The following is a 17,133-nucleotide window of genomic DNA, read 5'->3' as shown; positions in this document are numbered from 1 at the left end:
TTGAGGTTGCTGAAGGCTCTGCCACTGATGATGGGATGAAGGGAGGGTGGGATGTACAAATGACCAGAATTGGAAGACTAGAGGGTGCAGGAATGATTGCAAGTCTGAAGGAGGTGGGATAAGGAGAGATTTGAAGATGATATGATTTTAAAATCAGTGGGTTGGGGCACAGGGAGCCAATGCAGGTCAGCATTATGAGCAACGGGCAAGGGAGACAGGATACAGTTTTGGACAAATTGGAGTCTATGGAGGAAGCAGGATGGGGTGCCAACATTAACATTGCAGAAATTGACCCTTGAGGTGACAAAAGCATAGATAAGGGTATCAGTAGCAGTGGGGCTGAGATAGCAGAAAAGGCAGACAATGTTGTGAAAGCAATCTTGGTGATGGTTCGGCTGTGGAGTTAGAAGCTCACCTTTGGGATGCTGTTTCAACCTGAGCATGTGGCCAGGGAAGGAGATGAAGTTAGTAGCAATGAAGCCAAGTATGTCAGGTACCAAAATGACAATTTCACTCTTTCCAGTGTTCAGTTGGAGGAAATTTTGACTTCGGAACATAGGAACAGGAGTAGGCCATTCAGCCCCTCGAGCCTGTTCCACCATTCAATTAGATCATGGCTGATCTGTATTCTAACTTCATATACCAGCTTTGATTCCGTAACCGTAATACACTTGCCCAACAAAAATCTATCAATCACAGTTTTGAAATTTTCAACTGACCTAGCCTCAACAGCTTTTTGGGGAGAGATTTCCAGATTTTCACTACGAGGTCAGGCAGGCAGTTTGACATCACAGAGTTAGTATTGGGTTGAGGGAAGTGGTGAAATGATAGAGCTCGGTCTAATCAGCTTACAAATAGAAGCTGACCACATGCCTTAGGATGTCACTGGGGTGCAGCATAATCTCTGAGGGAGAGGATGGAGCCAAGGATAGATCCTTGGGGATTCCAGAGGTCACTAGAAGAAAGCATCACATTATTTTGCTGAAAATTTCTTAAGTTTAAAGTTGTTCCTTACCTCTGGGTTGTTCCCAATATCTTCCAAACCTTTTATTATTTGTCCATGTGAATCTAATTTGCTTCATTTCTTAGTTACTAGTCCTTTCCCCTATTTTGTACTAAATATTTGTGCTCTGGTTTTACCATCTGTGGTTTACTAATTGCCCATCATCCTTTCTTGTGCTTTTCTTCCTTCACAATTCTACTCCCAATGTCCCAACAATAATCTTTACAACTTGTCCACTGAACAGGCTCTTTTCCTTTCTGCCTCTCTAGTGCTGCAATTTCTTTCAACTGCCATAATCTGCTGTGGGACAATCACACGATTACCTCCTTCACAAATCTGCTTACGCAGCTGCCAATTCTTTAATTTTTCCCCCCCTTTTCATTCCTCATGCCATGTTCAAATAAAGAGTCAACAGCAGGCTAGCAAAGTCAGGCAGGAGGCAACAACACTTCAGGAAAAATATAGATTGGAAGTTAGGAAATCTAATGTTAGCCTCACATTCACTTGTGTTTCCTGTTCTTTTGCCTCCATGTGTTTCTCTCCCCCTTTTCTGTCTCTTTCCTCTTCAAGTCTGTTTTTCTCTCTCACTCTCCCCTCCACTTGTTTTTCTTTCTCCCCCATTCCACTTCTAGTTCTCTTTCCTATGCCTTCTATAGTTCTTGCTCTTCCCCACAACGGTTTTGCTCACCACGTCTGTTTCTCTCCATTTGTTTCTCTCTCTCTTTTTGCTTTTCCTGTCATCTCTTCACTGGAGTGAAAAGGGGTGCAGAGCTGAATGAGCACCAGAGTGGACTGGATAGTTAAGTGTGCAGGCTGGAGAGTTACTGAAACAGACTGCAGCCAATTGCCCGCCTTGGGATCATTCAACTGGCAGGATTGCCACTATGGTTATCATTCAGGCAAATTAAAAGTACTGTAATACAGCATTCATTTTGGGTCCTCTCAGGCCCTTGCTAAACCCACTTGGTCAAACCTTGCTCCACAGCAGTAGGGTTACCAACTCTGGTTGAACATATTCCTGGAGGTTTCATCACATGACCTCCTGCCTCCAAAAGCCCCACCCCCACACTCCCGCCATTGGTCGTCCAACATGTCCATCCTCATGGTGCACCACCTGCTTATGTCAATTGGAAAGTGAATAGAATCATTACCCAATTGGATGATTCTGCACTGTCAGTCAACAGCCTTTATTCCCATGCCCGATACTTTTAGAACAAATAAAGAAGTGTTCAAAGAAAATAAAAAAAAAACATGTTTTATTTCCTCCATGATTTTTCTCCTGGGTTGCTCATAGCAGTGTCCTGGAGATTAGTCTTTAATTCCTGGGCAATCCTAGAGGGTTGGCAACCCTAACCACCAGTCTGAGAACAGGTTAAATAATTGTAATATTAAGCATGGGGCAGATTTTCCTCTGCATTGCATCTGGGTAAAAAGCAGAGGAAAAAGACGTAGGAATCAATGATGCAAGGTCTCCCACTCTCTAGTGCCCAGGAATTTCCTGGTTGCAGGAGGGAGAAGGGCACAGCGCAGTTACTCTCTGAACATGCATATTGATGTACATGAGGCAGGAGGGCCCTAAGAGGGCCTCCCACTTCATTTTCTTTCAGTTACATCAGAAGAAGCAGGCCTCAAGACCTTGCACCCAGCCCTGCTCTGATTGGAGAATCTGAGAAGAGCCTAGGTGTCAGTGGAAGGCCAGCCAGAAGCAGAAGGATCGGGGCTGGAGGCCTACTGGCTGCTGTTTTCAAACAACAGCCAGAGGCCCCAAAGCCAAGGCCCATTATTACTTGCTCGAAGTCCCTTAAGCCTGCAGGATTTCTGCCTCCATTTACAGCCAAGCCCTGCGATTGTGCTTTGTCTGGTTAATTTAAAGAAATAAACAGGAATTAACTTGCATTTATATAGCACCTTTCATGTCCTCAAGATATCTCAAAGCACTTTACAGCCAATAAATTAGTTTTGAAGTGTAGTCACTATTGTTGAGTAGGCAAATGTAGCAGCCAATTTGTGCACCACAACATCCCACAAACAGCAATGAGATGAATAACCAGTTAATCTGTTTTTTGTGGTGTTGATTCAGGGATAAATATTGGCCAGGCCTGAACCCACAAATATGACAGTAAACAAATTTTAAAAGGAGATTTAAAAACAATACAAATTTTATGTACATGAATTCTCACTCTTTAATCTACCTCAGTCTAGTTGGTCCTGCTTTCTTCCGCTCTGGATTGATAAATGAAAGCAGCAGCTCATTCTGTATCATTGTACATTATGCTGCCATTTGTTCATTCGCCCAGTGTATAACACGGCAATAGGGCAGGAGAACAGAAGCATCAGTACAGTATAGATTTTCTATTTCAAATATAATGTATGATTATTTTGTTTTAAATTTTTTAAATGGTACCTTTAAAAATACTCGTTAACTGATGAAATACAAAAAAACTCTTGTTTTGTGCCTAAAGGCCACTGTAACATTACTTCTATGTACCACCTTAGGGTATTTGATGAATAAACTGTTTGTATCTTCATTAGGCATTTTTGATTAATTCTGCGCACTGCTCAACCAAAACAAATCATTGGAATAGTTCTGTTGTCCATGTAAAACCTGACTGTAGATGATGCTCTGTGTGGAGTAAACAGGCTGAGATTATGAACACTGCAGGTGAGATAATAGTTCTTTACTTTGCATATCGATCAGTTTCTATAATTTTAGGACGAGAACTACCACCGCTTCAAGAATCTCTAGTAGAATATTTGGATTCAAATGTAACGATAGGGCTGCCAATATAACTTGATGCCGATGATGTTTCCAAAATCTGGATTCAGGTTATTCCAAGTTGCAACTTCAAAAGGACTCAAATGTTTAATTTACTGCATTTAGGGAAGAGGAAAAAATACTATTACACATATAACATATGAAAGTTCTGCATACATTTTAAACTTTGAGCCAGTTTAGAACAAAAGCACAATTGAATGGCTAATGGGTGAGATCTCCAAGGGCTGCTGGTGCCCGAGGAAGAGAGATAAAGGGGGGGAAAATTGAAGGCAAGGGAAAGTGGTGGTAATTGTTACGTACAATTATTTTTATTCTTCTTTTTAAGTGTCATTGTATCATGTACCTACCCTGGCTGAAAGGACAGACTGAAGACTCTGCCACAAACTCTTTTTTAAAGTTGCTAGGAGGGGTCAAAGAATGGAGATGGGGATGGCAAGATTTCTGATTTTCCTAGTCTGCCTGAAATGAATTGTTTGATTCTAATCCACAACACGATGACTGGATTAACTCAGTGTGGAGAATTTTGATCATCCTACTTCAGAAATATTTAAGAGGTATTGTGTCTCTTCATTTACAGAGGAAGGCGAAGGAAGGACTATCAGAGAAACCACTAGCAGGTATAATTATTAAAAGGAATGTGTATTAAAAGAGCTAATGGGACTTAATATTGATATATCACCAGAACCTGGTGATTTCCACTTCAAAATACTAAGGGAGAATGGCCATTGAATAGCAGATGCACTAACCATAATTTTCTGAAATTCTTTGGGAAAAATAGAAATGAAAGTTACATCCCTGTTCAGAAAGAAGTGAAAGGAATATAGACCAGTTAGCTCGCATGGCTCTTCTGTCACTGGATAAACTTGCTGAGCCAATGGGGGAGCTACAGTAGTTATCCTTATTGAAGGGAGAAAGAAGATCTCGGACTTCAAAATGCTAAAAGGCATGGAAAACATGGGCACAAGCTATAGGGTCTGTTGGCTTTATGGACAAAATGTTCTTGTTTCATACTAGTTTTCTTCTAATCGGCCAAAATAATTGCACTTCCACTTTTCTCTCCCTCTCTGAGGATGTGTCTGCTTTTGGCACCATTTCCACTCCCCCCCCTCTCCTCTCTCCATAGCAAGGTTGAGATTAGGAACTTGCTGTATTGCATTTCACAGGTGCAGTATGATGTCACTGTGCATTGCATCACTGATATTTAATCTTTCTGGAGGAAAATAAGTCTGTATTAACGTATAGGTTCTTTTGCTTACTGCTGTTCTGAAGTAATTTCCAGTGCTGCTTCAGTTCTTGTCTAAGTTTCACCAACACCAGTGCATTTTCTTGTTTAAGAACAAAAGGTCTCACTGCAGATGTAGGATCACCAAGCAAAGAACTAATCAAAGTCTCCACAAGGTCAGAAGCCTGAACAAAAAAAAGAGTGGAAATCTACTTTATGACAGGTTATTAGCAGTTTAAAAATAATTTATTCTTTTTCAATGATCTTAAGACAAACCAGATCAGTTCAGTCCATTCAAGTATATATGCACTGAATGACTCCAAATTTCCCCATTCATCCCATATTTCCCCTACTCTTCTATCTTCCTCTCCTGAAAGCACTTACTCATGCTGGTGTATGGTTTCATGGCCACTGTCAATCTATGGTACCTTGCTAAAACTGACATACTTCATGTGTGAATTTAGTGAAAGTGTGGGCATTACTGCTGAACCCACACATACACTTTACAACAGAGGTCAGTGTCGTGATCAGCAATGGGATTTTTTCCCTTTCCTAGCTCAGAAGTGCTCAGGTCAATTGTAGCACCATTCCTACCATCCTGGCTAAGATCAGCTAACTCAGCACAGGCTAGGAATTAAACTTTTGGACTTTCCTGGGAGCTAACTAACCCACCTGATCTATTGGAAGTGGTTCAGAATATAAATTGTAGTGAGTATTCTTTAGCATTAACTTAGACAGTAATGCACAGCTACAACAGATGTTCTGTAATCTTGTCTGCACATGCACCAGACAATATTGCAATACGATCAGAAGACCAGTATAAATGCAACACAAACAGGATCAACAGTTTCATACTTGCACAAATCTACACTGATAAAAGAGTTAAACATGTATTCTAAACCTCTGCAAACAAAAAGTTAATCTGGAGCCTAAAGAACCAATTGATTTCAGTATACCTGGCTTATTACAAGGATTCGACCCTCAGAAAGAACCTGGAGTAAATGTGTCAAGTGAGCTAGTGTAACTGCTTGAATTCCAATGTTAGATCCCACGGTCAAAATCACAAGTTCAGGCTGGTGTTCGTATGCCAAAGGTAGAATAAACCCAAATAGCGCATAAAGAAGATCCCCATCCAATTCATTATGCTGTAAAAAGAGAGAAAAATGCACAAATTTGAAGATGCAGTCTTCTGTCCTACCCTTAGGCTAAAAACTTTCCCTCTCTGGAAGCTGTTGCATCTCTTTGCATTGGGGAGGAGTGGTAAGGAGAAAGAATCATACACAAGTGGTCTCTGGTGCCTCTTGACTGCTGGTTGCTGCAGGTGTTGGCAGCAGATTGGGAGTAGGGCACCCATCCTTACTTTCCTAGTCTGCAGGAACTTTCTGTTTCACTGGTAAGGATAGCAAAGCATCAACTTCCATTGAGGATACAATTTCTATAAATGTTGGAAATTGTCTCTTAAAATACAAGGGTGGGCCTTTGTTCGATGGCCTCAAACTAAAATATAGATCAAGTGGAGACCCCAATGCCATTGAGTTTTGGGTAGATTGAAAAGGGTTCCAAATTTGCTTTTGCTGCGTGGAAAAAATAAAAAACAAACAGATTTCTTAAACTCAAAAGATAGCATTTATAAATAAAAGTTTTATATATTTTGTATGACTTGACAAGGAACATGACAATACTTGTTGATGACAAGAACAGAAGTGATGAAGTAGTTCAATATCACTGAGTTTTCACTTCGGACAACTTGGGCTATCTTACTGTACGAGGAAGATAACAAATGAACATACTTTATTCATATCCTGCTTTCCACAACCACTATTATACCAAAAGTCTAATTTTAATAATCACAACATAATACTGTTAAAGAGCAATCAATGTTGTATTTAGTAATTAAAAGGGTAATCAATGTTGTATTTAGTAAAGATACAGCTTTCACTTTGGTGATGAAATCTTATTTTTCATAAAGTTAAGACTGTCTACACTTTAGGGCCTTCATTCTTTGAATGATATACATCCTTCACACACTATAGCCATATCGCCTTCTGGCTAAGCATGCACATTTCAGATAGGTGGTGCTGCACATAGATTCCTATTCCAGTCATATAAAGACTCAGACCCTGCACCATTGTGCCAGTTTGTTTTGAACCTAAACTAACCCCAGGTAGGACAGATAGATGTGTGGAGGAGCAATGAAGATGGCCAGATATGCAATCTAGCTTTCTGCTGCATTCTGTATCTTCCACACATTATAAGGGTATACCAAAGTAATAAGAACATAAGAAATAGGAGCAGGAGTAGGCCAATCGGCCCTTCGAGCCTGCTCCGCCATTTAATAAGATCATGGCTGATCTGATCCTAACCTCAAATCTAAAAAGTAGTAGGAGCACTAACATTAGCTATCAGGACCAATCTGTTAAAAGCAAAATGGTACTAGAGTTAAATCTAGACCGTAACATTCAGTAAATCTGTGAAGGTTTCTCCACTTGGCAGTCTCATATATGCTATTAAATGGAACATGATTGACTAACAGTTAAGCAACTTGCCGACTGAACTTCTTCACGGGAAAACAGTAGTGTAGGAATCATTAGTTATGTGATTTCTTTGAGTCCCTGCTACAGCAAACAAATAACTGCACTACGGGAAACAAATGTTGTTGAGATAGCTTAAATTCTTTTGCACAAGGCATAATAATTTAGGGGGTATCTGAGCACATAATTGAAATAACGTTCCAGTTCTGATTTGCTTGGTGACAGGTAAAATGAAGGGATGTCAACTTCTTGATTTAAATGACAACGGGAAGCGACCCAAGGCAGTCTTTAGGGGCCTCACGTTAATCAACTCTGTACAGCTTTGATCTAACAATGCACCTATGGACAATCTGTCATCATCTCCCTAGTCTTCTTCCCTCTCTTGAGTCTGTTCCTAATTCTCTGTAGGTGTATAGGAACATTGTAAAGTGGACCCTTGGATCTCTGCTGTTTGTGGGATTCTGGTCTGTCCCATTATGGCCAGGATTATGGCTTTAATTGATTTCACCATCTCAACGATTGTCTTGTTCAAGGAGCTGAATCTTGCAGTGTCCTCTGTGGTTATTCACATATTGTCCAGGAACGGGTTCCAGATTTCCGCTTTCCTAGATCTTCCTCAAGAGAAAGTCTGCAAATGTCCAAGAGATGATCTCCCAATGAACATGGTGCAGATGTAGGCCATACCTGTGTAAGTTGATGTGGGCTGCACACACTCACAATGGGGAGGGGGGCTGTGCCAGAAGCACAAATACTTTTGTGTAAGAACCATGCTAATCTTCCCTGTATTCGCTTGTATGTTATTATTCTTAAATCCCTGAATAGTAATCTAGTTGCTGTAAATGGCTTCTCTAACCACATTAGGCAATTCTAAACTATTCAGTTAGTGGAGTATAAAACATTTTCTCAAATTTAATTTGGCGTACGTATCCTAGCTAAGTATTAATTATTACTCAATAGCCATTTTCTACACATACCTCTTTCCAGCAAATTGGAATGTAGTAATTGCTTTGCCTCTTCACATCCTGCTTCCCATATATCTGCATCACTAGGATTTTTCTGACAATTACATTTCAAAAGATGTTAAAATATTGCCTTTTTTGAATGTTCAACAATTGACTTATTGTAACTAGTTGGAGTCTATCACATCAGAGTTTTAATTTTCAATTTTAATATTTCTCAATTCACAAGGTTTATCATCATCTACCACTTCGAATAGACTGGGTGTGAGGTTGCAAGGAACCTCGGTCAGCTGTGCAGACATGCCAATTTTCATGTAACCTCGCGGGAGCCATATTTATCACAGAGTCTTATACTGATATGTCTATAACATCTCTTTATTGTTAGGATGTTGGAACCACATTGTTAAACTGTGTCCTCCATGGGTCTGTTTTTAAAGACAATGGCTGTCTATTGTTAAAATGTTATGCCATACAAACAAGGTCCCAGATTTGATTCCCATTCTGTGCTGAGTAATCACATCTAGGGAAGCATTTAGGACATAATTGGCCTAATTAGGTAGAAGAAAAACAACCCCACAATTCCGGCTCCTGATTGCTATCCAGTGACACCTGCTTGAAAGTGCCTGTGATCTGATTTCAGGCAAGGTTTTGATTGACTGTAGAAGGCATGGCAACAAAGCCAAATAGCCTGCCACTGCTGAAGCTCACACAGTAAGAATGGTCACTTGGATGAGGTACCAAAGGGGTTCAGCAAAAGGGGACATTTTGGAAAAATAAAATAAAAATCAGCAATTAAAGAAAATAATAATTAAATCAGATGAATGACCTTCATCTAACAGTGCTTTTTATGAAAACTATCTTTATCCAATTTTTTCCCCAACACTTCTCTGCTGAAGGCAAGGACTTCTTGGTGGAAAGTGGTTTCACTGGCGGTGGTCTCCCTTCAGTACTTGCTCCTGCCCATTATACATACAGTCAACAGGCTATTTAATCATGAGGGCATTACAGCCAAGCTCCTAATTTTTGGACGCATTTGTACTTCTAGCAGGGTTCACTGGATAGTCAGCTAGAGCAGGAATCTCCATCCATTTTCTCCTCCATGACCTGGCTCTAAGGCTAATTTTAATACTGCTATTGTGCTGCCACGACTACCACCATCACCACAGCTGAGGGCAGCTAACCCAACAACAATTGTGGATAAAACCTTCCTTATCTGTATGATTCTGCTATTCGCTAAAGTATCCGGGGTGGGGCAGGAAGGAGCTCTAATAGTCTTTTCGAAACATTTACAAGTCCGAAAGGAAACAATCATTCTCCGACTGAGAACAGGTTTTTAAGCTACATGAAAATTTTAAAATATTAAGATTTAAAATATTGTTTGTGGGATAAACAGAGGGAACTTACTCATCATCTTTAACATCAGTTGGAATATCAGCTTCCCCAAGCAGCAGAAGTAAAACTCTTCAAGGAGAGAATAAACATAATTCACAGCATTCGTAGACAAGTCATTTTCAATATCCAGATAGTAACTGAAAAGCTAATAGAATGGTAGGACAGTAGAAGTGAAGTTATGCTAAGACTACAGTGAACTAGTCAGACCACATTTTGAATACATTATTCATTTTGGTTACTATGCCACAAAAAAAAAATGTAGTTATTAGAAGGGGTATAGAAAAAGAGCACAAAACTGTTTCCAAAAATAAATGGGATGAGTTACAAGAAAAGGTCAGAGAAGTACAGGGTTTAAAATCTAGAAAGAAGGTGGTTAAGTGGGAAAATATTAATCAGGATTTACCTATTTTATTTATCTAAGTTTAAAGAAAGCCAAGACTGGACCAGAAGACATAAACAGAAATTTGTGCAATTAAATGTTGAACATATGAGGAAAAGCCTCTTAAATAGTGAGAGATGTTTGCCTTGATCATCTTACTCGGCAGATTTTTCCAAAATCATTGGAATCATTCAAAATACAATTACATGCACGATGGGAGAGTTTATGGCCTAAAGAGGTGGGCTTTCCTTATTCCTGACTTTTCTTATGTTCTCTTTCATTCTGAGCTCCAGCAGTAAAATCAGTGATTAGCAGATAAGTCACTCTGGTCAGTGCACAAGTACATAATCTCGATCTCCATTGCCAATATTTGAGTGACTTTGTAATGAATGGCGATGGCCAGGTTCGATCTCTAGTCTCTGCTCGTTTAGCTGAATTCAGTGGGGATGGCAGTAGAGTCACTACCGTTAGCATATGGCCCTAAATTAGGGAGGGGAAAAATCGCTATGGTTCTATTCCCAATTGCTATTCAAAATTCCCTCCTGGAAGCGCATGTGTAGATGCTAGAGTGGATGCATTTCGGCTCAGCCTGCTAACATTCACCATCTGGGGGAGGTGCTGGAGGACAGGTAATACTGTGGAAGTGTATCTCAAAGAGTTGATACTTTTAGGAGAGCAGGCACCAAGGGTTGAAAATTGACAGAGAAAAGAAATATCAGTTTAAGTAAAATTCAACATTTATATACTTGCTTGCTCCAACTGTTGTACTGTAGCGTGCTGCAAAGGCACCAGATGACAGTGTAGGGGATACCACAACACCATTCCTAACCTACGTTATAGGAAATGAAGATTATTAGAACATGATAATGATTGCCGCACTTCTGCATTTAGCAAACATCTTTGGCAAAGACAGTGATACTCAAACTATTACAGAATCACCTAAATGGACATTGATGCACAACATTACAATTCTCAAGAACACAGCACGATTTTTCTTCATTACAACATGAACTTGCATTTATATAACACCTGTAATAAAACATCCCAACGTGCTTCACAGGAGCGTTATCTGACAAAATTTTACAAAGCCACAAAAGGAGATATTAGGACATGTGACCAAAAGCTTGGTCAAAGAGGTAGGTTTTAAGGAGTGTCTTAAAGGAGGAGAGAGAAGTATAGACGGAGAGGTGTAAGGAGGGAATTCCAGAGCTTGGGGCCTTGCCAGCTGAAGGCACGGCCGCCAATGGTGCAGCAAAGGAAATCAGGGATGCACAAGAGGCCAGAATTGGAGGAATGCAGAGTTCTCACAGGGCTGTAGGGCTGGAAGAGGTTACAGAGATAGGGAGGGGCGAGGCCATGGTGGGATTTGAACACAAGATTGGACTTCTGCAATGGACACATACAAATATCATAGATTGGTAACAGCACAGGAGGAGGCCATTCGGCCCATCAAGTCCGTGCCGGCTCCTTGTAAGACGAATCCAGTTAGCCCCATTCCCCCGCTCTTTCCCCGTAGCCCTGCAAATTTTTTCCCTTCAAATATTTAGCAAGTTCCTTTTTGAAAGCCATGATTGAACCTGCTTCCACCACCCTTTCAGGCAGAGCAATCCAGATCATAACTAGTCACTGCGTAAAAAAGTTGTTATGATGTCACCTATTGCCCGTTTACCCATTTAATATTTATATGCCTACAAAAGACTTTTGGATTCCCTTTCATGTTAGCTGCCAGCCTATTCTCATACTCTCTTTTTTCCACTTTTTTCCACTTCTCTTTACTTTCTATATTCAGCCTGGTTCTCACTTGTGTTATCAACCTGACATCTGACATAAGCCCCCTTTTTCTGCTTCATCTTACTCTCTATCTCTTTCGTCATCCAGGAGGCTCTGGCTTTAGTTGCCCTACCTTTCCCCCTTGTGGGAATGTACCTAGACTGTACCCGAACCATCTCATCTTTAAAGGCCGCCCATTATTCGATTACAGTTTTGCCTGCCAATCTTTGATTTCAATTTACCCGGGCCAGATCCATTCTCAACCCACTGTGATTGGCCCTCCTCCAATTAAGTATTTTTACTCTAGATTGCTCCTTGTCCTTTTCCATAACTAATCTAAATCTTATGACACTATGATCACTGTTCCCTAAATGTTCCCCCACACCGACACTTGCTCCACTTGACCCACTTCATTCCCCAGAACCAGATCCAGCAATGCCTCCTTCCTCATTGGACCCAAATATGGGCGTAACCAAGTAACAAAATATATTAAAACAGCTAGAAAACATTCGCACAATACAGAACCACCTTCTTCCCTCCCACCCCTAATCATTTGGTGACATAATGAAAAATAGAAATAAAACAGGAAGACTTAGCAAGACTTGCATTGATATTATTTGTCGATTTTGCCAATCTCTTCTTATTCTCTAAACTCCCTTGACGCTCCCTTGGGACTCCCGAGATGCTTTCGCCATGGCAGCCCAAGCTTCCGAGTCTCTATCTTATGCTCAAGGTCGGTTTGCTTTAATGATCAGCAGAAGCTATTTAACTCTTTTAGGTTCTGTTTCTTCTGTGTGCGACATTTAGTGCCCAGCTAATGTATTTGCACTATTTTAACGCAGTGATTAGGACAAAGGGGAAGATGAACCCATTAATGTACTAAATGCCCATTTTGCAACGCTGGACATTTGTTAACCAACCATTCAACACAAGACGCATGGAATGAAAAAAAAGACCATTTGGCCCATCAAACCCAAGTCCATATAGAATCTACTCTACCATGAATTCTACTCCCACCATTTAACCTCCTGAAGAAAACTTTCCCATAAAAACTCCTACTTCCCAGGAAGAATGCAAACTCCAGGGGCTCGAATTTAGCAGGCCTGCGGGTTCCCAGCGGGTGGTCCTCCGGGAGCGTGGAAAACGCGGACGGGTAATTGTGTGCGTCCCCCACGCGATCGCGGGATAATTGGACCCATTAAGGCCTGCTTCCGGGTTCTCCGCTCCCCAGCTGCGTGCCGGCCGGCTGCGCATGCGCAGTACCGTCGACGCGATGTAGGAGCTCCAGTTAAAGGGGCAGTCTCCCAAAGCCCCTCCTGCTGCAAGCAAGAGGTCTGGGAGAATGGCTCAACCAAGGGGAAAGGCTGCGCCCCGTTTTTCAGATCTGGCACTGCAGCTGATGCTGGAGGGCGTGAGGAGGAGGAGGGAAACACTCTTCCCTGAGGATGGGCGCAAGTTCCCTGCCGCCGCAACCAGGAAGGCATGGGCAGAGGTGGCGGCGGAGGTGAGCAGCAGGGGCAACACCCCAAGGACTTGGGAGCAGTGCCGCAAGCGCTTCAATGACCTGACTAGGTCTGGCAAGGTGAGTACACCAACGCACCCTCCCACATCCCGTCCCCACCATCACGCCAAGCAGATCACAACCCCCTCCTGCACAGCCACCACTGCGCTCCATCAGCAATCCTCACAGCCACTCATTCACCATCCTCGCCGTGCACGCAAGTACCCACCGTCCCTGACCCCACCCGAACACTACCACACACCCCAATCCCCATGCAATGGGATGGGCACGTGGCCCACACTTCCTCCCATCCGTTCCGCGCCACGCTCAACCCAACCACACCGATGCTCGATGCGTCTCACGATGCAAGACGCACCCACTCACACATCTGTGTTTTGCCTTCACAGGAGAAGAGGAGCAAGAACAATCGGGAAAGGGCACGCACCGGAGGTGGGCCGCCGCAAGTGGTGGAGCTCACCGACGCAGAGGTGGAGGCGCTCGACCTCGCCCGCACGCGACATTGCCTGTCGGTGGCCGATGGCGAGTGTGTCGCTGCCGAAACGGCCGGTAAGGGAAAGCTGACACTCAACACCCATGATCGCGAGTGACCGTATCATCACCTGCCATCAGGCGCACTGTCAAGTTGGTCCACATGCCTCAAAGTGCCCTCTGTTCTCTTGCAGGTGCGTCTTTGGATCAAGCGAGCGTGGAGGGCGATTCCTCAGAGGACATGGCGGTCTCTGAGGGTGCATCGTCACATCAGAGCCAACCATCCACCAGCGCAGAGACACGCACCTCGGTGGGTCCCCCTCGCCAACTAGTTGGGGTAGCACTTGGTGAGTCACTGCGCACGAGTGAGCATGAGCAGACCCTGGTGGCAGGGGCAGCCGCGGAGGGTCCGCGACGGAGGGAGCACTCATCTCCAGGCTCTGCTCAGCCGGACCCAGATGCTGAACCCAGGGGGCCACCAGAGAAAAGGAGAGTCGTCGAGGGCCACCAGCTAATTGCTGAGGTGCTGGCAGAGGTGCCGCGCGCATTGTCCACAATAGCGCAGGCGATGGAGGAGTCCACCTCCTGCATGTGGGCATTGGTGGCGCAGGCACAGGAGGGTACCGGCGACACAGTGTCGCGGGTAGGTGCGGGACTGTCTGCGGTGGAGGACAGGCTGGCCTCCCTCGAGCGTCACGCACAGCTCCACTTCGAGTCCTTGCAGGCCCTGACAACGTCTGTACGGATTCAGGGTGAGCAACATTCCGACGCCACCAACAGGCTGAGGGATATACTAGGGGTGGCCTTGCAAGGCCTCACACATGCCATCCAAACTGCCGTCCAGCAGGGTGGAAGGGGTGATGTGGGCCGAGGCCAAGAGAGGGATGATGGTGACCGGGGACATGGAAGCGGGGACGCCTCTCAAGGCGTCCCCACGTCCCACCCGTCGCCCACCTCTCAACCAGCACCCGCAATGGTGCCTCCTCTCCAGGTGGCCGAGTCTGCCCCTGCCCCGGTGCAGGAGGAGCAGTCTGTGGAGGTGCCCTCACGGGCACCGAAACCCAGGGGCCGTCCGCCAAAAGCATCTACCCGGTCAAGGCAAGAAGACGAGCAACCTGCCACTACCTCTGCTGGAGCCACAGGGGTAGCACCACGTAGGGGTTCCCGGAGAAGAATTCCAAAGGCCTTATAATCACAAAGGGAATACACCAGGGTGTTTATTATTTTGTACTTTGTTTCTTAAATGATGTCACATTCCACATATTAAATAGTCTATTCTCACCACTCCTGCCACCTCTCGTCCATTCTTCCGCGGCTTGTGCAATAGGTGCGTTCCGTGGAGGCCATCATGACGGCGAACACCTGCTGCCACCCATTGGGCACACTGCTGTGGGTGCAGGATTACTGGCAGCACTCTTCAGTGGAGGGGGCTGGTATGGCCGCTCGCATGTGCAGGTGAGGAGATGCGAGCGCCTCGCAGTGTCTGACTCTAGGAGAACCGTTGACGTATGAGTGCGTCCCTGGCCCGGCGACCATCCCAGTGAGTCGCGGCTCGGCGCATGGGTCGTCCAACATCCTCGGGTGCGTCCTCCTCCTCCGCCTCCTCCTCCTCCTCCTCCTCCTCCTCCTCCTCGCCCTCGCCTTCCTCAATGTGGGTGGCGGGTGTGGATGGGGCCTCCTCCAGCGGCACCCCTCTCTGTTGGGCCATGTTGTGCAGGGCACAGCAGACAACTATGATTCTTCCCACTCTGAATGGTGTGTATTGGAGCGCTCCCCCAGAACGATCAAGGCACCTGAAGCGCATCTTGAGAAGCCCTATGGTCTGCTCAATTGTAGACCTGGTAGCAGTGTGGCTGTCATTGTACCGACGCTCCGGCTCGGTGATGGGGTTCCTCAGAGGTGTCATGAGCCACGTGTGGAGGGGATACCCCTTGTCGCCGAGGAGCCAGCCGTTGCCGGCGTTGGGTGCCTGCAGGATGGGCGGGACGGCGGACTCCCTGAGGACGAAGGCATCGTGGCAGCTGCCGGGGTATCTGGCGCACACGTGTAGGAATCTCTGGCGGTGGTCACAGATGAGCTGGGCGTTCATGGAGTGATACCCCTTCCTGTTGATGAACAGCCCTGGCTCATGCGGAGGTGCCCGTATTGCGATGTGGGTGCAGTCGATTACACCCTGCACCCGTGGGAAGCCGGCCATGGCATGGAATCCAACCGCCCTCTCCATCTGGCTGCGCTCGTCCATGGCGAAGTTGATGTAGTGGGAGGCCCTGCGGAACAACCCATCGGTGACCTGCCTTATGCACTTGTGTGCAGAGGACTGACAGACCCCGGTGATGTCCCCGGTGGCACCCTGGAAGGAACCGGATGCGAAGAAGTTGAGGGCAGTGGTGACTTTGACGGCGACCGGTAAGAAGATGCTGCTTGGTCCATCAGGGAGCAGCTCGTCGTTAAGGAGGCTGCAGATGTCGGCGACTACCTGGCGATTGACTCTGAGCCTCCGTATGCACTGCTCCTCGGAGAGGTCCATGAAGCTGAGCCTCGCTCTGTACACCCTGTGCGGAGGGTAGTGCCTCCTGCGACGCATCTCTCTCTGCGGTTGCCCTCCCTCCTGCTGTGCAGGTGGGTGTGCCGCAGCACCGTGTTGGGGGGCCCCACCTCTCCGAGGCGGACGGCGTGGACTGCGAGGCTGCTGGGGCTGGTCATCCTGTTCGTCCTCCGACGATGTCAACGCACCACCCATCTGGCAGGTGTTGGTGTGAGGGGTTGTGCAGGGTAGGTAGGTGGGTCCTCGGACTGGGGCTGCGGTTTCGTGTCGGTCTGTCCTCTGGCTTGGCGGGGGTTGGTGGAGGGCAGGGGTTGCCCTATGTGACGCGGTGGCCTCCTGCGTGGGTGAGGGCGCTCCCCCGTGGAGCGCACCTTGGCACCTGGCACAGGCTGCTGGCTGCAACACGCCTGGTTTGAAGGGTCCTGTTTCCCCCAGTGTGGGAAACTGACTGCTTTGACCGTAAAATCCCACACTTCCTCTTTTGACAGCTGCTTCAGCTCATTAACTGACCACAACGAGCAAGTTAAGTGCTCTCAAGTGGAACCCCGCTGGCTTTAATTGCCTGC

The 17,133-nt window shown here is 45.4% G+C and overlaps 1 protein-coding gene across 2 annotated transcripts in view; it reads right to left on the bottom strand.

Annotated features, from left to right (window-relative positions):
* Positions 1–2,242: 2,242 nt before the first annotated feature.
* hdac10 (histone deacetylase 10) overlaps positions 2,243–17,133 on the bottom strand; it is a 38,032-nt gene continuing 23,141 nt past the window's right edge. For both annotated transcript variants that reach the window (XM_068004931.1, XM_068004932.1), the window contains exons 16-21: positions 11,009–11,091; positions 9,896–9,952; positions 8,507–8,588; positions 5,958–6,146; positions 5,036–5,186; positions 2,243–3,874 (exon numbers count right to left, since the gene is read on the bottom strand). In XM_068004931.1, the coding sequence (XP_067861032.1) occupies positions 3,867–3,874; positions 5,036–5,186; positions 5,958–6,146; positions 8,507–8,588; positions 9,896–9,952; positions 11,009–11,091 (570 nt within the window). In that variant the 3' untranslated portion in view covers positions 2,243–3,866. The remainder of the gene's footprint in view (positions 3,875–5,035; positions 5,187–5,957; positions 6,147–8,506; positions 8,589–9,895; positions 9,953–11,008; positions 11,092–17,133) is intronic.

This window comes from Heptranchias perlo, chromosome 24 (genome assembly GCF_035084215.1).
Source record: "Heptranchias perlo isolate sHepPer1 chromosome 24, sHepPer1.hap1, whole genome shotgun sequence".
In the NCBI taxonomy this organism is placed as follows: Eukaryota; Metazoa; Chordata; class Chondrichthyes; order Hexanchiformes; family Hexanchidae; genus Heptranchias; species Heptranchias perlo.
The sequence above is the reverse complement of the archived record's forward strand: the minus strand, read 5'-3'. Positions and strand labels throughout refer to the sequence as shown.